General features: G+C 36.6%; 1 protein-coding gene across 3 annotated transcripts in view; it reads left to right on the top strand.

The window, feature by feature from the left end:
- Positions 1-26,991, top strand: part of LOC138943346 (uncharacterized) — a 55,751-nt gene that overhangs the window by 11,881 nt on the left and 16,879 nt on the right. For all 3 annotated transcript variants that reach the window (XM_070314099.1, XM_070314098.1, XM_070314097.1), the window contains exon 3: positions 3,076-4,068. In XM_070314099.1, coding sequence (XP_070170200.1) covers positions 3,076-4,068 — 993 coding nt within the window. The remainder of the gene's footprint in view (positions 1-3,075; positions 4,069-26,991) is intronic.

Raw genomic sequence — 26,991 nt, 5'->3', positions numbered from 1 at the left:
GATCGTTGGAGATGCATTTGATGCAGTTACGATATTATTATCGATATAGACCCGTTGAGAAAGGGCACGAATGTGTAGTTTAGAAAGTTACTCTCTGCGAATTGATACGCGAACCGCTGCAAGCGCGTTGCAAAAGTAATCGGGTCGTCGGGTGCTCGAACGGGGGGGGGGGGGGGGCCCTCTCTTTCTGTTCTCCGGCGAGATGTGCGCACCGGGATTTGAACAAAAATTTCAGTCGTTATATCGGCGAAACACTTCCCACGCGCCCGACTCGCGCACACAATAAGGCGAGAGCCACGCCGTGTCGGTCGCATTACGCATCCGGAAAGCCGCGTCGCAGTTACCTGCGCGTTACCTTTGTGACGAAATCCCTTCAATGCTTCGCTGCTCGTCGGCGATGCCAGGCGATTTCCAAACGGCGATTTACGTTCAGAGAAATTGGAAATTCAACGCGAAATCAACGAAATCGACGGCGCGACTTGAATGCGACTCATTACGTAAGTGCGGGGCCGGGGGAATTTGTTTCTAGGGGGGAAAAAAAAAAAGAACATTGAATTATATTTATATATTTATTACGTTTAGATTATATTTATTTATAATTAATTTATCTGACTTTTTCCACTGACTTAAGCAACATTACGGAATATTAGAGAATATTAAGGAAATTTTTAAGCATCTTTACTTTGTGACAGATAGCCACTTATCGCTTCTTATATTAAAGTCTTCCCGACGTTCTGAATCATTACGTGCCTTTCGCGTAACGTCATAAGAACACGACCAGGTTGAAAGTAAGAATGAAATGTAGGGGAGATAAGATCTAGAGTAGAGACAGTAGTAACCGATTCACAATGGACAGACCCAGATATATTATTCAAATGAAGAGATTAAATTCTGGATGGAACATGTAAATCAGTCAATCCTTACAAAAAGCTTACTCCAAGATTTTTACTTCTCTCTTTTAGACGACACGCAAAAGATTGACATATTATAAGTTGTGTTAAAATCTCAGCTTATTATTAATCTTATATTAGTTGTGAGACACGTAGCTTTTTTCATATATAAACGTTAATATTAAAGAATCTATTTTCAAGATATCTCTGACATTCTCCTTTTTCAATGAAAATGAATCGTTTATAAATGTATAATATCGTGTGCCCATGATGTCTGTATCTCTTTCACAATTTATCCTCTTCGTATTCAATATATCAATTGTCGCATACCTGCGAACAACGTATATTCTTGTATTCCAAGGCGCGAGAAGGATTACCGAGCTTCTTTCCACCCCCACATTCCTGCCATTATCTTTCTACGATTCCGTAATCGCGCGGTATTCAGTCATCTCACCAAGGTGGAAGCTAATACGGGCAGATACGACATGACAAAGTACGCAGCTCATGCTCTCACGTTGGAGTACTCTGCGTTGATTCTCAATCTAAAGAGAACGATAGTATTCTGTTATTTATATTAGTATTTAATTATAATTGTTTTTATATATTAAATATACTATTATTTTAAATTTAAATATATACAATATATATATATATATATATATATATATATATATATATATATATATATATATATATTATATATATGAAAAAAAGGAAGAAGATGTATTTACATATTGAAAATATCAATAACAATAAAAATCGAATGCTTAATTTTTTTATACGAATTATGTTAATATTATTGGTATTATTGTAATGGTTAAAAATAAACTTTTCTAAAATTTAAAACATTTCCTTGAACTTGAAATTTACCGATTCATCAATATTATAAACAATAATAAATGTATATTTACACTTTTACATACATATTACTAAATATTTTTGTCTCGTATATGACGCGTTCCTCCATAATTTTCTACATTTATCGCTTTTTTTAACAAGTATGTTTTCTGTCAAAACTCTGTAGTAATAAACATATTTAATTAATACAAGAAGTAAAAAGACAGGAGAAAAATGCGAAATATTTGCATACGGTATGCAAAAATGCTTGTCGCTCTACGGATTAAGAAAATGGAATCGTATTCTATTAAATATACATATATCTTCGGTGATCAATGGGACGGGGCGTGGGGGCGGGGGGGGGGGGGGAGACGGATGTGGGATGGCGCGGCACCCACGGGGATCACATGGAAATGCTTTCTAGTCCACGGTGTCGTCCTAGGTGCCGCCGCGTGCTCTCGGACCGGAAGTCACGGTACACGGGGGTCGTGCGCGCAAAGCGTGGAACCCGCATCGAGGTGGCATTCTTCCTTCCTCCCTGTCCTCCTTCCTCCCTTCCCCCCCCCCCGTCGCCCCTTCTTTCCGTACACTAGGTAAGCTTCGGCTCCCTCGAAGCGGCACGCGCGGAGAAAAACAAAGGGCTTTCTCGTTCAGCGATCTCCTCTTTCTTCGGGGTTATCTTACTCTCGCGCTCTTTTCTCCACGCGCGGTTTAATTATTATTTGCTATTTATCACTTTGCTTTCCATCTAGTCCGGAGAAAAGGTGCGACGCTTTTAAAGTCAAGAGAGTGCGACGACGGGGAGGTCGGGGTTCGTTGACCCTGCTGCCGGAAACTTTTCAAGTTCGGAGAAGGGGAATCTGTTATTTTCGCGTAAATAAAAAAGAAAAAAGAGGCTGTTTGATGGAATTACGAAATTCTGTAGGTAGAATTTATACAGCGTCGAGAGATAATGAAATTATTTAGCAGAAAATTAGAGTCGGAAATTATTATTATTGTTAGAGAATAATCAGATAAAAAAGTCTGTATATATTTGTTGTCGCTGTATATATATATATGATGTTAAGCGATGTTATCTCTAGTCTCAAACGAATGAACTTTCGATCAATATTACTGACAGCTTTGCAAATAGAAACACGCTGATGATTAATGCGATCTTATTATTCCTTTTATAGACGCTTAAAAAATATATATCTACATATTTTTTCATTATTCATAATATGTGTAAAAAAAAGAAGGAACGCTCTCTCTCTTCAACGTTCCGATCAACATTCTACGGTGATCGGAGCGCAGACCCACATTATGCAAATCCGACCAAGATTAAGCCCGCATTTTTCTGTGCTCGTAGACAGTCGCCGGAAGCGGAATCGGCGACCAGCGTCGAGGACGGCTGCTCCGAAGGTTCTGAAGTAGATTGGTCCTGGCTCGAGGAAGTAGAATGTCTGCGGGCCGCGGAGTCTCTCGCCATCGGCGGTGAACGTGACGGCGAACAGGGGGGAGACGCTTCTTCCCCCACCGATGAAAGCGCGGGGCGCAGGCGCGCCTGCTATGGTCGCGAGACGGCGGCAACCCGCAGTGCCGCGATGTCCGTCACCGCGACGGCAAAGTCCCTAGCAGTCGGTGGCTCGCGGTGGCCATCCCCCGGTGGCGCGCTTCTCGATTGTCAAAATAATAACAACAATATCGGTCGTCGCAGCGGACGACATCGTAATGTCAATAATAACAACGACGACGACGAAGACAATGATGACGAAGCCGCGCGTTGCAACGCTACAAACGAGGCGGTCGATCGCGAAAATCGCTACGGCACGACAACGACGACGACGACCACCACCACCACCAGCATTCCCATCGCCGGCTCCATCGCCGCTACCGCAAACTCGTGGATGCGCGCATCTATGCGACGCCTGCGTCATCTGCGGCTACCCGAGGGTACGCAACGCGGTGCCGGTGAGCCGGCCAATCGGCGCGCCGCGTCCGTCTCGGCGCCGAATTCGCTGCCGGATATCGCGCTGATCGCTCCGGAGATCCTCGCGGCGCAGACCAACGGCGGTACTTCCAGCACGCTGCTGCGACCTTCGAGCGCGCCCGCGAGAAACGCGGCCATCGCCGCCGCCGCCGGTGTCGCGACGCCGCGTCGAACCGGTCGGCAATTCACCGGCGGCGGCAGGTCGCGAGGCGCGCGAAATCGGGAAACGGCCTCCTCGAGGCAGGGCAGCTTAGGATCCACGACCACGACCAGCGACATCACCGCGTCCGGCAACACGACCTGCTCCAGCGGCGCTTCCACAAGTCCAGCCTCCAGCACGGCGACCACTCCGCAACGCATCGCTTCGAGAAGGTCAGTGCATGATTTTGTAGTCAAGAAAATGATTTCGGTTCGGATGTAGGATATAGAAAGATATTTATGATAGACGGACAATTTTTTGCTGCGAATAAATAACGGGCCAGATCGTTTCTTCGTTAGAGAGAAGCGAGATGCAAAATTATTATGACGATAATAAATAATATATGAATGTGGCGTAATATGTGAACTTTAATTTAAGAGTGGATTTAACATCTAAAAGTGATTTAAAAAATTGTACCAACATACGATCGGATCTTATTTTCGACAGTTAACAAGTTTTATATTTTAGCAATCGATATTTGCTCACAAAATATATTTAAAATAATTATTTTCCATCTCTGATTGCACTTTTGTAAATATTTTAACATTGTACAAGTTTTTTATTTCGCCGAATTTTCCAAGTGTTTGCTCGGATTTGCTAGAAACCTATTCACTTCTTTGATAGAATTTGAAAACAATATTTTAATATTGTCAAAATGCTTTCTTTTATAGAAAATTGGAATATCTTAGATGACCTTGTTTAGAAAATATAAGAAGATAACAGATGTGAGATCAGATGTATGTTTTTTTTTTATTCTATTTAAATGTTACATCCACTACTAAAGTAGGTTTTACATATTACAGGATATCCTGAACAATAGAAAAACATATGATGTGTTTGTATAGAGAATATGCTTCTGAGATGCTTGTTAAAAAATAAATAAAAATAGTTATTACGATGATTACGTATCGTATAGTTAAAAATAAATACACTCGTCCGAGGATTTTTTTTTTTTTTAATGCGTAAGAAATTCAATCTTTACGACTGGCTGAATTTCTCGTTTCGTTCGGACTTCTTCTTTCTGGACACTCGCATCTCTTGCCGCACTCGCCGAAAACGAGAACGGAGTTAACGACGCGGTTGTTTGTGCGTGTTACTACTTCGCGCTTTGACTCTTTGTTTGAGCAATCGGTCGATACACTCTTTGCGAATTAGACATTTGAAAAAATTTAATTAGAAAATTATCTTTAAACCTTGGAGCCCTCGTCCATCGATCGCGAACCGCGTTGCCGCATTAGAAACTTCTTGACAAACTTCTTTCTTTCGTGATCGGTATTTTTGCAAAGCTATATACAATTGATCGGCGTTATTATTCGTTAAATATTATTCATTATTCGTTAAATATTCGTCAAATATCTTGTCACACTTATACGCGAAAGAGCGATTTTATCTAATGAATGAAGAATGATTGTCCAAGCGTTTAAAATACGCAGAAATATGAAAATATTTGTGTATATGAATGTGTGTTTAAGAATTTATTTTATATGTGAAAAAAATATTGATATAGAAGATTAGCGTTGTCGCGCAAGCTGTAGAGAAACGTATAATGGAAAAAAAATTGTTTTGTTAACGTATAATAAAAAAAAAAAATTGTTTATTTTATATCTTCGTGACGCGATATGAAATATTTTCATATTTGACGCACGTTACGGATGTTGCCGTAGATTTCTGTTGCAGGATTCGCCTATCGACAATATGTCAAGACATCCAATTTCATTGGAAATTTTCTCAATTATATTGTACCAATAATACACATGCATATATACAATATTATCAACTATTGCTTTGCCTCTTTTAATGTTTTGTTTGATCAACGCTTATAAAGAAACTCGACGAATCAATTACATGAATAGTTAATAAATCTAATACATTTCGAGATTCATGAATATGACATGCAAAAAACATCCCACCCCTTTTAGCCTTTTAAAATATGAAATTAATAATTAATTTATAAGTTAAAGTAAAGATTGTCCTTTATTATGAATTAAAATTTTTATTTTCATGAATTTTTGTACAGTTAAAATCGTGATACAGTTATTATAAAAAAGTTAGTTCGATATAAGATAATATTTACGATTTTGAGATTGAATTGTATTATATAATATATTGAATTATATTATATAATACGAATTATATTGCATAATAATGTACAGAATGAATCTTTATTTTAATTCAAATTAATTATTAATTTTATATTTTAAAGGACTAAAAGTGCTGTGTGTGTGTGTGTGTGTATGCATAATGTTAAATTCATGAATCTCCATATGTATTAGATTTATTAACGTTTGACGTAGCTGACCGTCTATTTAATTAAATTTTAAATAATCGAATAAAACGAATCAATTACATGAAAAGTTAATAAATCTAATACATTTCGAGATTCATGAATATGACATGCAAAAAACATCCCACCCCTTTTAGCCTTTTAAAATATAAAATTAATAATTAATTTATAAGTTAAAGTAAAGATTGTCCTTTATTATGAATTAAAATTTTTATTTTCATGAATTTTTGTACAGTTAAAATCGTGATACAGTTATTATAAAAAAGTTAGTTCGATATAAGATAATATTTACGATTTTGAGATTGAATCGTATTATATAATATTTTGAATTATATTATATAATACGAATTATATTACATAATAATGTACAGAATGAATCTTTATTTTAATTCAAATTAATTATTAATTTTATATTTTAAAGGACTAAAAGTGCTGTGTGTGTGTGTGTGTGTGTATGCATAATGTTAAATTCATGAATCTCCATATGTATTAGATTTATTAACGTTTGACGTAGCTGACCGTCTATTTAATTAAATTTTAAATAATCGAATAAAACGAATCAATTACATGAAAAGTTAATAAATCTAATACATTTCGAGATTCATGAATATGACATGCAAAAAACATCCCACCCCTTTTAGCCTTTTAAAATATAAAATTAATAATTAATTTATAAGTTAAAGTAAAGATTGTCCTTTATTATGAATTAAAATTTTTATTTTCATGAATTTTTGTACAGTTAAAATCGTGATACAGTTATTATAAAAAAGTTAGTTCGATATAAGATAATATTTACGATTTTGAGATTGAATTGTATTATATAATATATTGAATTATATTATATAATACGAATTATATTACATAATAATGTACAGAATGAATCTTTATTTTAATTCAAATTAATTATTAATTTTATATTTTAAAGAACTAAAAGTGCTGTGTGTGTGTGTGTGTGTGTATATGCATAATGTTAAATTCATGAATCTCCATATGTATTAGATTTATTAACGTTTGACGTAGCTGACCGTCTATTTAATTAAATTTTAAATAATCGAATAAAACGAATCAATTACATGAAAAGTTAATAAATCTAATACATTTCGAGATTCATGAATATGACATGCAAAAAACATCCCACCCCTTTTAGCCTTTTAAAATATAAAATTAATAATTAATTTATAAGTTAAAGTAAAGATTGTCCTTTATCATGAATTATAATTTTTATTTTCATGAATTTTTGTACAGTTAAGATCGTGATACAGTTATTATAAAAAAGTTAGTTCGATATAAGATAATATTTACGATTTTGAGATTGAATTGTATTATATAATATATTGAATTATATTATATAATACGAATTATATTACATAATAATGTACAGAATGAATCTTTATTTTAATTCAAATTAATTATTAATTTTATATTTTAAAGAACTAAAAGTGCTGTGTGTGTGTGTGTGTGTGTGTATGCATAATGTTAAATTCATGAATCTCCATATGTATTAGATTTATTAACGTTTGACGTAGCTGACCGTCTATTTAATTAAATTTTAAATAATCGAATAAAACGAATCAATTACATGAAAAGTTAATAAATCTAATACATTTCGAGATTCATGAATATGACATGCAAAAAACATCCCACCCCTTTTAGCCTTTTAAAATATAAAATTAATAATTAATTTATAAGTTAAAGTAAAGATTGTCCTTTATTATGAATTAAAATGTTTATTTTCATGAATTTTTGTACAGTTAAAATCGTGATACAGTTATTATAAAAAAGTTAGTTCGATATAAGATAATATTTACGATTTTGAGATTGAATCGTATTATATAATATTTTGAATTATATTATATAATACGAATTATATTACATAATAATGTACAGAATGAATCTTTATTTTAATTCAAATTAATTATTAATTTTATATTTTAAAGGACTAAAAGTGCTGTGTGTGTGTGTGTGTGTGTATGCATAATGTTAAATTCATGAATCTCCATATGTATTAGATTTATTAACGTTTGACGTAGCTGACCGTCTATTTAATTAAATTTTAAATAATCGAATAAAACGAATCAATTACATGAAAAGTTAATAAATCTAATACATTTCGAGATTCATGAATATGACATGCAAAAAACATCCCACCCCTTTTAGCCTTTTAAAATATAAAATTAATAATTAATTTATAAGTTAAAGTAAAGATTGTCCTTTATCATGAATTATAATTTTTATTTTCATGAATTTTTGTACAGTTAAGATCGTGATACAGTTATTATAAAAAAGTTAGTTCGATATAAGATAATATTTACGATTTTGAGATTGAATTGTATTATATAATATATTGAATTATATTATATAATACGAATTATATTACATAATAATGTACAGAATGAATCTTTATTTTAATTCAAATTAATTATTAATTTTATATTTTAAAGGACTAAAACTGCTGTGTGTGTGTGTGTGTATGCATAATGTTAAATTCATGAATCTCCATATGTATTAGATTTATTAACGTTTGACGTAGCTGACCGTCTATTTAATTAAATTTTAAATAATCGATCGAAACAATATTAAAACTACTAGTCTTCGATGGAAAATATCACATGTGCCTAACTGCTTTCTTTTGAATTATTCCAGTAAATTAATTCGGTAACCCACATTAGATGATTGCGTGCCCCGGTGATAAATTTATCATTTAGCCAGTCAGAGTTAACCGTAAGTCGTGACTCATTTTCATCAATGACAGACTTAACGAGTTTCGTTTACAGTTTGATGCTAAATATCACGCGGAAAGAAAAGAAAGTCTCGAGATATATGCACTATTATTGTTCATTCGTAACAGGTATTTACCGCGGATGATTTTAAACGCGGGACATTAAAAGACGAGCCACACGTGCGAAATATAATTTATTTGTGTCGAGATAACGGCAAATTTATAGCGACAAAAATATTTGTCGCCATCAATCTTCCACGTATATTTTTCGATTCGTACGATAATAAGACCTTGCTTCAATTAGATGTCTCTCCGTTGAACGTAATCGTCGTCCTTGATGGCGCGAAATATCACGATTCGCAAACAGTCGCGTGGATGAAAATTCAATATTTTAAGACAAAACAATTCGATATTTTAAGCGCGCGATTTACATACACGCACGTACAAAAGAATCGATTTTATTCGAAGATACGCAAGATAGTGGCAACTAAATTCAGTGCTTCCTCGAATAACGATACGATCGAGTCGGCTGAGATCGAAGATTTCGTCAAGATCGAAAGGATTGACGATCACGATCGTTCGGAGATCGTTTTGCCGTCGATGAACCGTGTGCAACCTGTTGCGCAATCCTACGCTCTCCTGTACCCGACCAGAATCTTTGTCGGGGATGACGGAAGGAGCGACGATTTACGCGCGTCGATTTTCCATGCACAGCGTGAGAAAGCAAAGCAGTGGCAACTCTCATAACGGATGATTGTCGTTATTCTGCTTATTTATTTGGACACGCCTACCACGTGAAAATGAATTAATTATAATCAGGATACGATTAACGAGGGATTCATGAGAGAATGCTCAATCGCACACCTTTCAAACGATGATCAGAGACTTTTGGATCTTGTTTGATAATAATTATTATTTTTCATCGAATTAATAAAAAGCTGAGAAAAATTGAATAGACATTAATAGACATATTAATAGACATATTAATTATGAGAAAAAGAAAAATATATGTATAAACAGTGTATATATATATATACTGTTTATACATATATTTTTCTTTTTCTCATAATTAATATGTCTATTAATCGATATATCAGAAATTTATAGATATATTATATTGGAAAAAGAGAGAGATACGTTTATAAAAAGACGCTCACAAGTCCTAAAGATTATCGAGATTATTTACCGCGATCGATAATCTCATGTCAACGTACGCGGACACGTTGAATAGGATTAACAGGATCTTGGCAGTCAGCTGCGAAGCGCGTGATTCGAGCGTAATAATAAACGCGCGTCGATCTCGATCTCAGGTCGAAATCCGCGCGACGCGACTTCCCTGTCAATGAACCAAAGCCAAAGCGCCGTTTCCTCGCTCGTGGTGGAGAAGACGATTATATCCCACCGCTCCCGTCCAGGCCACGCTCCGCCGAGAAAGTCGAAAGAGAGGGCCGTTCCCCGCGGACCGTGACCGTCGAAACGTCGTCGTCGTCGACACGCCTACTCCCCCTTCGTTTAATGCTGCGGTTTAAGGCGCGCCGCAATTTCCCTCGTACGATGAAACTCGCGCACTCGCATACGATATTACTTAATCCATCCTATTTCTGGATGAATCTATTCGCAATGAATTCGATTATCGGCGAATAGTTAGAAAGTAACTTTCTAATACGTACGCGTGTCAAGTTTTATATTTCCATATCTGCCGTAAGAATTTTCTAAAGTTATCAGAATCGCGTGTTATCGCAAGGATACCTACATATCTCAAAGCTTTGTACAGGGTATTTGACACGATGAATGAATTCGATCGGATGGAGAGCGATTTTTTTTTTTTTTTTTTTTTTTTAATAATAATTAGAAAGTAATACATAAGCGTATCAAGTTTTACTTCGATATCTTCCATATTTTTTCAGTTATAAAAATCGCGTATTATCGGAGGGATATCTATGTATCTCAAAGATTGTACGGAATATTTGATGAAGATATTTTTGGTAATAGAAATAGGTTCAAAAGATCTTTTTATTTTTTTTTTATTTTTGAAAGAAAGTATCTTATCGCTCAAGATAATATTTTATTAAAATCTATCTATTTTTATTTATTTAATTATTTTTTTTTAGAGCGTCTCGTTAAAATTCCTTCGGCACGCATGTCTTCGGACAATCCGAAGATATCTTTTAAATTATTTAAACATCGCGTAGAAATGTTTTCTTTAAAAACGATCTCTATAAAAGAAACTTTGCTAAACATTCCTCGGTATTTTCCTTGCAGCGTTAAAAAGAGATAGAGTGTGACTTGCTCTCCAGATTGTCGCATGAAACGAAGATGCGTTGATGAAAAATCTTGTCACGACACAATTACACGTGTTAACAACGCGTTCTTTCGCAATTGCTCGTATTCTTCGACAATGGACGGTCTGTATTTGGGTCAGCTAGTTGCTACGGGAATGTACCATGTCGACCGACGATGGTGTTGCCTCTCTCATGCAAGTTATTTATAACGGTATACCGACGTTTATAATCGTGGGCATATCGTTGCGTCGGTGTGTGTCGGTATAATCGTCGGGATGAGCTCTCTCCCTCACCAAAATAAGAGAGAACCGAGCGCGCAATTCTTTGTTCTCCTCGCGTCGTTCGATGCGATGCGTCTCGAAAATTTTTGACATATCGTCATCCGAAAGGATTCTTCTCCCCTGATCGTTGAACTTTACGGTGAAAAAAATTAAATTGCTCGAGAGGAGAGAATCTTAATATTTTCGTGTAATGTAAATTTAATTTGACTCGTATATACGTAAGGAATTTTTACACACGTGCCAAGTGTCGTGTCATTCGCGAGAACGAAGCGCGGCACGTTGCATCGGGTACGGTCGTTGCACTTCGTTCTTCGTGCATACTTGCTTTTCCCGCCACCTCCTCGATGGTCCTATCGATCTAAGCGAGATTGTATGTTGTGTATCGTGTCAACGCAAACAGCGCCGCTCGCCTTTTTTACACGCATCCGGGCAAGCTCGTAAATTCAAACGTGACTCACTTCGATAATTCAAGAGCCGCTAATTTCGATTTATGTATACATTTCTAACTCTCAGATATGACTCTTATCTTTCGGAACATTGAACTCTTATTTAATCCGCGGATTCTCTTTTTAGCCGATAAAAAATTGTGACGAAAGTCGTCAGATAAAAATTATATATTTTAGTAATTTTTTTTTTTTTTTTTTTTTTTTTTAAATTATGTAACAAGAAAAATTATTTGGGAGAGAATTCATATCAATATGTTATTATAAACTTGCACTTTACAAATATTATATGCAAAATTGATAACGCGTTTTTTTTGGTTTTTTTTTGTGTATGTGTGTGTATTTAATTATTTTATATTTTTATATAATCACATTTTATATTGTAATTAAAAATTATTAGAGCCTTGAAGAAAATTTTCATAAACGCAATTGTAACGGAAGAGAAATTTTCTTCTAATCGTAGTCATGAATGCGAAAATTCATTTTGTCGTATCGAGGAATCTCGAACTTGGCGAGAGATATAAGAGAGGGAAGAATAAAAGCTTGAAACTTGGCAGTGATGGAGATTAAAAGCGATCTCCTACTTCTGAGCTGATATCTCGCTCTACATTTTTATCGCTTCTGTAGATTCTTCGTCTTATTACACGGTCCAGTTCAACCACTTTCGCGTCCTTTGTTTTTCGCAGAATACAAAAGGCGTCGAAAATGCCTTCACTTCCGGTTTAGATTTTTTCGAGTCGGACGCGTCATGACTGTTGAGTCTGAGACGATCGGCAATTTGAAAGTTTCATCCAAGTTCATGTATTATATCCACAGATCGCGTATAGATTTTTATTGCTTTGCCGCTTCAAATTATCGTTCATATTGTATTATTTTTATGTGTAACCTTCTTATGAGAGAAGTTATTTATGGTCGTGCCTTTTTAAACACAAAATGCGAAACGTATGAACTCTATTTTTCTTGAATTTTTTAATTTTAAAAACTTACAAAAAATATGGAGTCGATCAGTTCGGCTTGCGAGAGGTTCGAATCATAATTTACTTTACACGTATGTTCGCAATATAAAGCTTTTCCACGATTATTTACAATTACAATACACAACTGCTTAGAAACTCATAATATTTTAATACTCTTTTATTTTCTCTGAGCACACTATACACAATTCGATTGATAAATTTTTAAATAAGTATTAATCTCCTGAGCTACAGACTGAAACGTGATTAAATATGCGTATCGCGGGAAAATTAATTTTATAGAGAATTGTATCGGTATGTATATGTTAGTTCACGTTTCCAAGTACAATACATACATGCGATTTCAAAGGGAATCCCATAGCAATCGTGCCAGGAAAGGGCGATCGACAGTGATAGTTAGGTCGGTGTATCCGTCTACAACTCCCTCGTGCCGACTCGTTTGTCCTTATTGATTATTTCGCAGGCGAAGCCGCGTTGGTTGCCATTATTCAGGTCCCTTCCCAGGACAGGTAGGCCACTTGTAACGGTGACTTTGAGCGTAGCTAATCTGCCTGCTGACACTAACGATTTTTCCTTATCAGTAAGGCGAGACCTCTCTGTAGCGCATATTGTAGACATTTTCAGAAATTATATTTTTGTCGGCAACTTTATATATGTATATTATAAATATATATAAATATAATATTCCATATTTCAAAATTTAGACGAGATATTTTGCGATATTTTCATTAAGAAATTCTGACGTATAAAAAAAAGTCTACTTGATGTGAATGTTGGAAAAATTTTTTCAAATATTTGTTTGTCACTTCATCATTATTTCAAGTTGCGTGCTAAAATACTTAAAGTTACGAAGATCGTTTTGTTACAGCGCATTGTTACAATATTGAAAGTTGAAACAACTTCCTTGTAGTGTAATAGTAATGCCGACATATTGAAAGTTTTATACGGAAAGTCTTGCCGCATCTGTTGCGCTATCGCAATTTTTCATGTCTATGTAAGCATCGTACCTTACGTATGTAAAGCATATATCCGGTGCGTTTCATATTCTTCACCTGTTCGCGAAAACAGGTGATTTCTTGAACGAATGGGCGCGACCAGATGTTGCGTTTGTCATAAAAATACATGTTTTTCAAAAATAACAAGCGTCGTTTTATAAAGAGTTTGTTAGTTCTCTCTCTCTCTCTCTCTCTTTCTCTTTCTCTAATGATAATTTAGCATTTAGTTTTCAAAATGTTTCATATCAATTGTTTAGAGATTGCGAGAAAAAAAAAGTGACGTTTGATAACATTTATTAATCGATGATTCTTATTTACACACGTTTAGAAATATGATTTAAGAAATATGATTACGTATAAGAACGCTAATTTTAAAGTACACTTGTGTAAATTACATCGTAAGATTGCGCGCACATTTATTTATACTCGTGTTTTTCATAATTAGTTCTCCCAAAGAGAACTGCCTTTTTCCCGAGAGGCTCTTCATGCTCAAAGGATTTTTCATTTTCGCATTTCGCTGTTCGTAGTAATTTTTCAATTAGAGTAGCTCTGTTCCTTTGAAGATGCGATGATAGAAGAAACGTGTGGAACGCGAAAATGTGTGAATCAACTTGATATAGCTGACTCGACAGTAAGCGAGCAACCGGTTTGCCATCGGGATATATTTTTATCTCTCCTTTTTTTTAGAAACTTTCAACTTTCGTGTAAGTATTTTTTGAAATTTCTTTTTCGATCCTAAATAGATTTCACTTTGTAAGAGCCGTACAAACTGTTTGGCTAAAGTCTTCAGTTTCCAACAACATTCACTGAAAGTCGATATATATATATATATACATAGACATATATAACCATCGGTATGCGACTTTGTACACATAAAAGAAACGTTAAGATTAAAAAAAATAATTACATGTTACGCGTGTAAAATATATCATATTTCTGTTAAAATAATATTATAATTATTACTCAGAGAATTCTGTTCTCATTTCAAGTCCTCATTAGTTTTTACAAGGTTTTTTTTTTTTTTTTTCTGCGACTGACACGAAGAGAACGTGAATCATCGGTATGTCTGTGACGAAGAATTACGTGAAAATATTTGAAATTTATATGCATACATTTTCTCGCGTTCGCTACACGACTTGTCTTGCTCGACTAGCTCTTTAAGCGCGATAAAACCAGATCCGCGAATGTACATTTTTCATTCATCGTCATAAATACGACGATGTGACTTTCAATAAAGAAGGATTCGAAATGGACGGTACATATATTATCCGATTGACGTGTTTCGGATGATATCCGGATTCCACGTCGCGTATCTCACGTTCATCGCGTGAATCCAATTTCAAGAAGACAATCTCGCGCCATTTCATTAGCACGCGCTCCGCTAATTCCTCTGCAAAAATTCTCGTTAAGTCTCCTGCGAGACTTTTGGTCTCGATGAATTTTAATTGCCGGCCTAAACGCCGTGATGGTTCGCAAACAATTTTCCGCGAAATCGTCATGTAGTTTCCGCAGAAACAATTTCCATATTTTTATCCTCTCTCTCTCTCTCTTTCTCTCTTTCCATTAGTTCCGATAAAAAAATCAGACTTAAGTTCTCGTTAAGATGCTCAATTTGCCGTTTCTCTCATGTGTCAGAAGACGCGAGCGAGCGATGCATTCACAGTCAGACATGTTAGTTTAAGAGTCAACGGTGTTTCGAACCAATTACCAAGGTCCGACGACAGCCGTGTATTGTTCAAACGTGAACGGGTCTCTCTTTGTGACGTTTTCGTGTTACTATGGGAACGTTTAAACAGAAGTAGAAGCATCCTCCGAGCCGGTCGCTCTTTGACGGAATCACCGGTCGAGAATGCACCGGTTGAGTGCACGTCTGTGAATGAAAATATCGCAAGATATCCTCGCGTCTTTAAAGAGAAGAGAGAGAAAGAGAGATTTAACGAGAGAGGTTGTTCATGAAAGATTTTTATATATATATATAAAATATATATATTAATAAAATTTAATAAAAGTATTAATAAAAGTAAAATAATCCGTTAAGCATTTTATTAAGCATTTATAAAACGATCAATTTCGTAAGTATTGTCGACGAATTCGGAAAATGACAAGGCTGTGCATTACATGACAAATAATATATTTAAAAAAAAAAAAGTTTCTATAACTTTGAGCGTATCATTCTTTCTTTAGATTTTCAAATTTTACCATCGTATAATCAATGCCAGGTACAAAAAAAAAAAAAAAAAAAAACGCACTGTACACAGTTGCGTTTCAGCAAGAGAGCAAAGCGTTAGCCGTAATAATTAGAGCGTGACCGAAGAAGAGTAAAGCGTTACTTTTCATGACTTTAGAAACGTCCGATCCTTTTCCCAGATAAAAATCCTACTTCGCTATGAAAGATTCACTCCTTCTCGCCTCTGCGGAAAAACAAACCGAGATACGCGTCGAAACGATGAAAATCACTCGGGTCGTATCTTTCACCTTTCGAGATAATTAGATTCTCTTTCACCTCAAAGAATATTTCTTAATAATTCAACACGAAGCGCGCGTTCAATACGCCCGCTTTTACATTGTGCGCATCTCCTTCCTGTAATGGTAAAATTTTGCAATGTGAAACAAAGCGTACGATTATCTCCATCTCTTCTTTTCGTATCTTTTTTCCTCAATTTACATAATCGACCATGTAATATACGATCGTATTCTAGGAGGTAATGAAGAAAACTCTCGCACCATAATGGAAATCAACGTCAGCGATAACATTTCCGTCCCTTATGATATTTTCGCTTACTTCCAGTTGAAACGCATTCGCTTATCTCTCTCCCCAGAGTTCCTTCAACTTAATACCTCTGGTAAAGCGCTAGGGGTTGAGGCCACCTCTTCTCGTTTCACGATCCTTTCCTTTAACGTCGTGCGGATCACAAGCGGTTACGGGGAAGCGGAGTCGGATCTGACTTCCTTTTTCGGACGTGACAACTTTAAGATTCGATGTGAATCATATCCAGCTGCTTCCTCCCGCGATTACGTATGCGAATTCGTTTAATACACCACGCACATCTAGAGTTTCTATTTCTTCTTTACATACACCCACAGAAAAGATTTCCGAATCTAATGCTATTACTCTTCAATCTATCATAAAATAGGATCGATATAGCGACAATCATATTTATTATTGAAAAAGGAATATTTTAATCTTAAATGGAAAATTCTTAAATCTAGAATAAAATGCTCTTGTTCAAACATCAAGTTATTCTAAATGCAAGAATATATAAGCTTAGATTTGTATATGTTACTCTTGTCTCAAGATAGTAAGACAATCTTATTTAATTCGAGAGAGAGAGGGAAAGGAATTATTGATTTAATTTTAAAATTGTTTTATTTTTATACCGCATAAGGTTGCGATACGATTAAATATGTCAAGAATATTTTTTGTCTCGTTATCAGAAATCCTTTCTGAGAGTGTAGATTGATTTAAGCTAATACAAACCGAAATACACATTCGACCTAAAACAGATTATCCTTTGCAACTATTATTAAAATTCTCGGACGAAAACTATTTATAAATATATACTTTTTATATATAAAATATATAGGTATTATTATTTATTATTATTGATCATATATAACTATTGTGTTTTAAATATCTTTTTAACATTTATTTTGATAAGCGCCTTATTAACTTGGATCGGTAAGGATGTCTCGGCAATCTTACAATTAAACGTGCCACGAAATCTTTTGCTCGCGAAGAGAAGATAATTTTCGATATATGTGATTTTGTAGTCGCAAAGGCATATGTACACATCACATTAATCTCTCGTCATACTCGTGCACACGTATTATAAATGCGCTGTAATAATTATCATATATAACAGACACGCGAGTGTTGTCTTGCGAACGCGCCGTGAATATCAGATGGGGAATTATGAAATATTTCAACGGATTAATATTATATTATTAGAAGAGGAACGGATGTGCGAGGACGCGGCTGGTTGAATTTTCGAATTAAAAGTTCGATCGTAGCTGTGCTTCGTCAAGCTTTCATCAAACACGTGAAAGAATGTATAAGGTATTTGCTTGTATGTTGTATCGGGGGTTGGAGAGGGAATACATATAAAATAACAATCGTGTCTCTTCTTTATTATTTAATGTTTGATGAGCGACGAGAGAGGCGCGATCGTAAAATGTCTTAAAAATTCTGATAATACTCTGTGAGGTTTACAACACGCGAATGTATACAGCGTGTCGCGTTTTTTTTTTCACACCAGAACGAGCGCCTTCATTCAAGTTGGCATTATCGGATAGGTGCGACTAATCGAGGAACTGAGCCGGAATGTAACTCGCCGAATAAAAGCGCGAAAATTCATGCGTCTTTACGAAGGTGGCGAACTTTTTGCGATCAAACACACCGTGAGTTAGCATGCGATTCATTGCACTCGACCGTGTCTGTATAATAAATGCATAGCTCACATGGGCGCGGGCATGTACATTTCTCTGGCCTTCGTTTTCTCTCTCTCTCTCTCTCTCTCTCTCTTCCCTCAACTTTGTCTTTTTTTTTTCTCTCCGATATAGATGATCAGAGTGCGTGGCTCCGGTTCACCTTCCTACGCATCGCAATCTCCCGTCCACCGTGTTCACTTTTAGCTGCCTCAATATACTCGGCACGTTGTACGTACGATGTGTACATGAAATTCTGAAGCATCGAGTTCGCCGATTAACACACGACGTAACACACGACGAAAAATTATACAATGCACACTTGTTTAAACCGTAAATGTTTACGCTCAGCAAGTGCTCAAATTGAACATTATTTCTTTTCTTTTCGCGATTATTCGCGAGATTAATCGAATTTATTAGAATGTTATTACATGTTTATATTTGCGCACATTTTTTTTTTACAATATGCAAATTTAAGATATTACGTAGCATTGTTAAAAAGAATTAGTTAATATAACAATTTAATATATCTTCTTGTTTGCAAGGCAAATTTGCATGGCAAACGCATATTTAATTCATTTCGATTCATGTCGAGGACATGCGTATTTTTATGCCTCCCGAACTTCTCCATCGCGCAGATAGATGCCCGTCGAGGAAATTTAATGACTTAAAATTAATAAGCTACGAAATGAAAAGTATATATCTATCGCCTTTTTTTATACCGTCCAGTCTGACAATGAGAAGAAAGAATTCCAGAAATCATATGAGCGTTACTTCTAGAAATTTTCTCGCGCAAACAACCCGTTTATAGCACAGCTGGCCGTTAGAAGCACCCCCAAGATGCGATTTTTCCCTACATCTATTCATCTGTGGATATTAGATGACGATGGTTCAAGTATTCCGGAGCTTTGTCAATCCTTTCAGATCCTACGATACCTATGTTCGTCTTGATCGTCGAACGTTCCGTTTTCAATCTGTTATTCCGTCATGTTTGTTGTCTGTGATTCGGAGTCGATTATCCCAAGGATTTCGCGGCTCCAGCAACCAGAGCAATTCTAGTCACTATCGAATTGCTCTCGCTGGTCTTTGTATTATATATCTACCGCGTATTGCACGATTGCAAAAATTATATTTCAATTGTCGAACGCAAAAGCTAAATTATTGTAATAATTTCATAAGACAAGATCTCTAAATAAATCTACAAACTTTTATTACAAATCGTCTACATTGCCTGTTTTGTCTGTCCACATATATATTGCATGTGTAAAATAAACTATATGTATACTTTAGATTGATATTCAAAGCCAGACAGCCGCATTTAATATCAAAGGTCGATGAGTAACGCAAATCTCTTTCTTTCTCTTTCTCTCTCCTTCTGTGTTTCTCTTTAAGCAAACTTTGTGAGAACAGATATAATTCATTTTCTTTGCATTTTACTTAAGGCGTAAATATATTTTCTCCTTTATTAATATACAATATATTGCAGAGTAGCTTTTATTTATTCCTCAGAAATGTGAAATGCGGGTCAGGGATAATAATGGGAAAGAAGAGGGAGAGGGGGAGGGGGGGGGAGAGGAAAGAAGAGGGTCAAATCGATTATAATCCGGATAGTTTATCGCGTCGAGAACGAGGAGGGGGGGGGGGGAATTCCCCTGGGGAATTAAAAAGGCAATTCTTGGCGCAGGTAGTCGTGATCTCCGCGAGCGCAAATCTTATTAGGCCCATAGCCTCGGGATGTAATCACGAAAATACCGTTAAATCCGCCATCTCGAAAACGGGGATATGAGATACGCGCGATTTTGCGAATCGAATCGGCGCGTCAAGATTTCGGTCATGATTGTACTTAATTTTCTTCTTTTTTTTTTCTTTTTCTTTTTCTTTTCCCCAAGAATATCATACGTTTCATTCCGTAGCTTATTAATTTTAAGTCACTAAATTTCTTTTACGGGCATCTGTCTGTCCGATGGAGAACGCGAGGAGCACTGGGAAGCATGAAAACACACATGTCCGCCGACATAAATCGAAATGAATTGAATATGCATCCGTCATGCAAATTTGCCTTGTAAACAGGAAGATATATTAAATCGTTCTTTGTATCCTTCAATCCTTCGTAGAATATTTAATATTGTAAAACAAATAGAAATATCAGATATTCGAAATTTAATTGCAAACACATTGATGACCATCTTTTACTATGCGCGTCTTCGCGAAATGCAACGGTGAGTATTACGAAAATGTTTTCGCGTCAATTATGCAACACGTAACAAGAACGAGATAGCGTTCGCGCGCGTTTCTTTGTTTATTTCGAAGAGCACTGACGTCATTCGAGGAAGGAGGTCGAAAGCGGAGTACCACGCCCGCAATTATTTCGTTGATGACGAATGGGCGACGGACAGCTTGCTTTCGTTCGCATATTATTATCTCCACTTACAAAACAAAGGCTTGGCATTCGACATCGACAAGCGCTAAGAACGCGGTGTCGCATTTCTGTATTCCGATGTGCCTCACGTACGAGACGATATCGTGTTTACTAGGTCATTGTGCATTCTCGCTTCTCCATATTGACTTTACTCGTGTTGTACAAACGACAAACATGTCATTACACATAAAGTACGTAAAATTTATACAATAGATAAAACAATCTGTCACTCTGATTGCTCGAGTCGAAGTTGTGTGTATTAAATGAGAGAAATAGAGGATAAATACGTGTCGCTTATAAAAGAAATATTATCCGCTACCTAAATCGTTTAATTGAACAAATTGTGTTAAAATGTTTAAATAATATTCATAGAATATATATAAATAGTGCTATGTCTTTCACGGAATATTCTACGACTGCAAGATTTAGTAGATTCTATTTCGGTTATCCTGCGACAAGTTTATCGTATAAACTAATTAGGATGCTACGATAGGAAACTTGTGGGATAGCTTGGAAACTCTATCGGGAAATGTTCTCCCTCAATAAATTTCTCATCAGATAGTCGGTTAGTATCCCTCTAAACAAATTTATCTAGGTACATTAGGTTTACTGTTACAAGTGTGAAACTTCTCGTCTCGTAAAATTAAGATATATTAAAACTATATAATGAATAAGAAAATACACAAAGCAGAAAATACCTTTGTTGTTAGACGAATAAAAGTATCTATTTGATTAAATATTAAATAAAGTAAAAGATAATCGAATTAAATATTTTTAAAGGAAGAGATCATTAAATAAAAAAAAAATAACCTTAATTTATTTATTTTTCTTATATAAAGCAAAATTATCTCTGCAAAGATTAATCTCGATACAATAATTACCTAATAATCATATATTATTAGGATTCTTTTTCATTCGAGCAAAAAAAAAAGTTTGAAACTAACCAGGAAATAGCGTCGAGCTTAACAAAGTCGAAGCACGCTATACAATGACATTTCTAAACTGCTCTGCCTACCAACTGTTTATAACGGACTGGTCCGTTACACCGTTGATACGTAGTTCGTTATCCCGTCATCGTCATTCAACGGACGATCCCGCGAGAAGTAATCTCCATGGATCTCGTCGTTCCGTTTGAACGCGACCGTCGTTCAGATTTCCAGATATCCAGCGCTTGCGTCGCGCATTTTCCACCCTCGTCATTCAATTCGTACGGTACGTACGACGTATGTCCAATAACGCGGACAGTCCCGGACCGCGAGGCCGCACTCGTCGAACCGGTTACACAGCGCGCGATGCGCACCCGATAGAAAAATTGATACCCAACTTATGCAACGCGGCTGCCACACCATGGGACAATACATGTCAGCAGGCTGTCCTTGAAGGCCCAGAATGCGACTTCAAGCTCGTACGATTCGACCTTTATCTAATTATTTTCTTAAAAAGATATTTCAATTTGGGAAATTGAGAATTTGATGATAATAACGACAATGAGATAACGAATCGCGCAATCTGTCGTAGGAGGAAAGATAAAATCGACTTTGATCCTTGTTTCTTAGCAATTAATTGTCGCGCTTCATTGATTCTAATATGAACCTGATTTGCTTGAACAGTTTATTTATCAGAAAAGTCTATAGTTTGTATATTTGTCGCTCGCTCATATACTAAAGCTCACTTGAAAAGAATTCTTGAAATTGGAAAGTTTCTTTCATATTGCTCTCTTCGGCGCGATTTACATAGTTCGTACGTAGCGATAAAAGAGGAACGTTATTGTTAATGATGTTACTTTATATTTTCTGCATGTTTTCGCAGATTCCTTCAAATCTGTTTTATTCTTGCTTTTATTTTCTTCCTCGTGATTTTTGTGATATATCTATTTAGTATCTTTTTTAATGATGGTATATCGGAGATCGACTTTAGATCTTGAGTTAAAAAGTTATTCGCTGAAAAAAAAAAAAAAAAAAAAAAAAGAAATCTGAAATAATATTATGAAAACTTCAAGTCTGATATAAAGAGCAATCTCTATCAAGTATTTATAGATATAAATTTATTTATTTTTAACTCTTTTTAACTAGAAAGGGACTAAAGTCTCCAGAAGCAAGATAGAATTTTGTCTCCCTTCCTTTCTCGGTGATTATGTCACTGTACGTCGCGCGCATTCCATATTGTCCCATGACTGTCATACGTTTTTTTATTCCTCTTCTTAAATCTCTTATTTTCAAACACCATTGTTACATCGTGCTCGAGTGCACTTGCATCGGTGCATCTTGCACGACCGCTCCTCGGCTTGGCTGCTGTCCTGATACTCTGGTTGCAGCGCAGCTGCGCCGACGCATCGTGTGAAGGAAGATGACGCATCGAGAGGGAGAGAGAGAGAGAGAAAGAGAGAAAGAAAGAGAAAGACATATACGCGCATACGCTCATCTTTAAGCATTTACATAAATCTCTCGACGCGATTTTCGAGCGCGCATCCTCAATCGTATCGTGAATTTCGATTCGACGATCGTACACACATTTCAAGTCATGCCAAAATATTATTTACTCCGACGCGTTTCTCCTTATGTCACGGCAAACTTATCCCGAGACGAGAGTAATCTCGACGTAAAATAAATATACGAGCCAATTTCTTTGTTATTGTAATGTGCAATACAATTCTCACTTTCCTTTTCTCTCTGTCGCCATTTTGCGCGAATTTAAATTGTACAAGGTAACCGGAGAGAGTAACCCAACACACGATGCATTTCTTTCATAAAATATTCCAATTATTATACACTATTATTTATAAGTATAATATATTAATATATATAAGTGGCACATAAACATATAATTTTTCAATTATATATATATATATTGTTATTATTGTTTATTATAATCGAGACGCGCGCGCTCAATCATTGGATTTTTCTCATAAAAAGCTCGGAGTTTGCAAATTCTTTTCTGACGCGAGGGCTGCAGAAACGTAGACGTATTTTCGCGCTCAAAACTTTCCTCTAGAGTCACGTTCACTCGTCTCGAGATACCCCGTCGTTCCGTTCGGCAAATTGTTTGAAGAGAGAGAGAGAGAGAGAGAGAGAGAGAAAAGAACGCCTGATAAACTTCCTTCAATACGTTCAAGTGATTCAAATTTCTCTCTTCTTGGTCACGTTTCTGAATATAAAACACGGTCCTCCTCGCGCGTCACCACGTCCGCTCGCTCTTCCGTATTCATCGTATACTTGTCCCTCTCCTCCCCCGAGTCGTTTACCTTTCGTTCTTCATTTACTTTATTCGGCCGCATTTACAACAACGGCATTGCATCAGACAATCGTCAAACAATGCCAGCTGACGCGCGTATCGTATCGAGCAACAATACCGAGATATGAATACATATATATATATATATCCGTTGCCGAATGCGGTCTTACGCGGTTTCTTGAAAGCTGTCCCATGAAAAATGTAGCAAGAGAGATTGTTGGAAGTGGAATGGTATCGCGCGACATCCCTCGGACTGTATTGAATAATTCATACGCGCGGGTTAATAAATTGTATCGAAAAACAGCGTGAATCCCGCCGATGCGGATGACGTTCACGCGTGTTTCGCATGCATTCAAGTATCATTATTATTCCTAGCGCGTTATCGTTTATACGCTTGTATATTACGTGGCGTAAAAGTTGCATTTAGACAGGACGACTCCCGCCATATTGTTAAAAATTATATTAAAAATGCCAAGTGTCGCGTGAAAAAAATGTAATCTTTCTCTATAAAATCTTTTTGTATCTTTCTCTTCGCATCCGCGAATAATGGCAAGAAAAGTCCAGTATTCGGAGCTTGATTATTTTGTTCCATCAGAGTTAATTCGGGCGGCAAGCAAAAGCAGCGCATCATTCGTCCCTCTCTACGTTTGATAATTTTTTTTTAAATTTGCGAGTCATTAATTCCTCAATAACCGCGGCTTTCTTGCATAATTAGGATACATCCGCATTATTAATATATTTGTCGCGAATCGCGCACCGCACGCACAGTGCGTGTCTGACAATAGTCGGAATACAGTTATGCGCGCGAATCCCGGGCCGGCCTTCAAGACGACATCATCCTACACTCGAAACCACCGGAGTCAGTTCTCGTACGTCGCTCCGCCGAGTACGAACTGGTCTGTCGAAGGTTCTCGTTCGCGTAACGTGATTGTCATCGGCCGTGGCTCCGGGAGACTCGTCGTTCCGGAGCGGCTCGCCGTGACAGTTAGTTGACAGTTGGGCGCGGGCCGGCGCTGACGAAAGGACGTCATTTTGAATCGCTTCCTATCTCTCGCAGATTTAAAATTATCAAACATATAGAGTGATACGCTATCTCCTAAGCTTTGGATGTTAGTTTCTTAAGCATTCGCTGTGACGGTGGATGGGAATCAATCGCCCCGACGCCGCGTCTTGCCATAATTTAAATACATGAACAAGAGACTCTCGCAAGATAATTTGCATCAATGACAAATTGAATGACAGTGAATTAACAATAATTACGGTAGAAGCTTGACGCGAGAACATTAATCAAGAACCGAGAATTATGCTCTAAGTAATTTCTAATCAAGATTGATCTTGGCGAAACTTTTGTTTATAGTAAGAAAGAAAAGTGAAGTGAATATATTATTGAAATTATACGAATAGTCTCCTGACTCGAAAAAAGTTGATTCATTACAGATCCATTGATGTAGAAGGAACTTCATAAATAGCTGATACGAAAATTGCTAAAAATAAATCGCAGAAGATTAACTAGTTGTTTCGCTAATTAATTTGGTCGTATCAATTCGACGATGTCAGCGAGATTCTGCTGAAACAAAAAAAAAAAGGAAGAAAAAAATGCAACGCTCTTCATTTCTCGGAATCTCTTATTCAATCTTCGTTTTCGCTGACATCCATATTTTCAACGCGTGAATATTATTTATCAACAATGACGTCACGCAATTTCGGCGTATTTCTCTATCTTTTCACGGGGAAGACGCGTGTAAATGCAGATTGGATTTTTGGTCTCGTAGAGTAAACGGCGGTTTCGCACATACAATATTCTGCTTCTGTTTCTCCATCAAAGTCCACGAGGAATCGCGGTGTCCGATGTGACCGCATTGCGGTGTGTATAGCACGTACACGCGTATCGATCTCTCGGCGGACGCGCAAAGTTGGCGTCGCGAGTGAAGCTCGCGAGAATTATCGTTCTTCGTCTGGGTGATGGAAGATCGAGCGGATCGAAACTTTTCTAAGCGGTTATGTAAGTAAGTAAATATATCGTCGCACTCGACGCAAATTGTTCGTCGCGTAATGGAAAGGAAAAATCTATGGAATCATCGTCGATGCCTTTCGAGGCGAAGAAAATTTCCCGCGCAAATTTGGGACGAATACTAGTTTTCGGAGAGAGAAGCGTCTGTGGATTCTTTTTCGTCGTAAATTATAGAACTTGACAATCGGCCACGTACTTGACTTCTCGCTCGTTGCCTCTGAATAATGAGATTAACTCATCGAATCTGCGAAGAATAGGGTGAACAGGAAGAAGAAAAGATTTCTGAGAATTTAGAGCCTGTTTATGCTTAAGGTATGATGAAACATTCACAGCGGTCGTAAAGAACATTGTTTCCGGAGGATTCCTAGATACTTTTCTAGAAAACAAAAGGAGAGCTAACTGTTTCTCGACTCCAAGCGTCGAGTTCTCTCGGCGAGCTCCCGGCACGCTCGCGATAATCGTATAAGATTATAGTCAGCGAGACTATAGTCTCGAGAGGAGGGTGACAAATCGTTAAACTTGGCTTAAGTAATCCCGGCATTGTCTCGAGACGAGTGTATGCTCGCGAGGAATAACGAAACCCGATTGTGTACCCACGCGAGAAAAGTGAGGAAGCGAGACGAAAAAGTGCGTGAGGAAAATAAAGAACTGCGCGCGTGACTTCACGCCTCCTCGGACACGGCACGAAGGGAGGCTCATGAACCAAGTCGCCATCGTTGCAAAGCCGATTCGATTGTAGCGCGATTTTCCGCAGACTAGAATTCCTTTAATAACGGGAAAGCGGGAGAAAAAAAGCCAGGAGAGGAAGGGAAGAAGGAAGGGAGCTTCGTCGGGTCTCGCACAGCAGAAAATATTTCGTACAAAGAACGAGATATTTTATAATTGGAATTATATTTCGCAAAGATGAATTTATTTGAGATTAGTATCTAAGGACGTTTCGACATAACAGGATACGAGCATATTTCATGGTATTTAACGAGTATCAAAAATAAGTATGGAATTAATTAGTTGAATAATGTATTTAAGGAGGCA

Source organism: Polyergus mexicanus, unplaced genomic scaffold, assembly GCF_030449975.1.
Source record: "Polyergus mexicanus isolate NDT 795.1 unplaced genomic scaffold, iyPolMexi1.0 SCAF_26, whole genome shotgun sequence".
In the NCBI taxonomy this organism is placed as follows: domain Eukaryota; kingdom Metazoa; phylum Arthropoda; class Insecta; order Hymenoptera; family Formicidae; genus Polyergus; species Polyergus mexicanus.
Note: the sequence above shows the minus strand (reverse complement) of the source record. Positions and strands in the feature narration are given on the sequence as shown.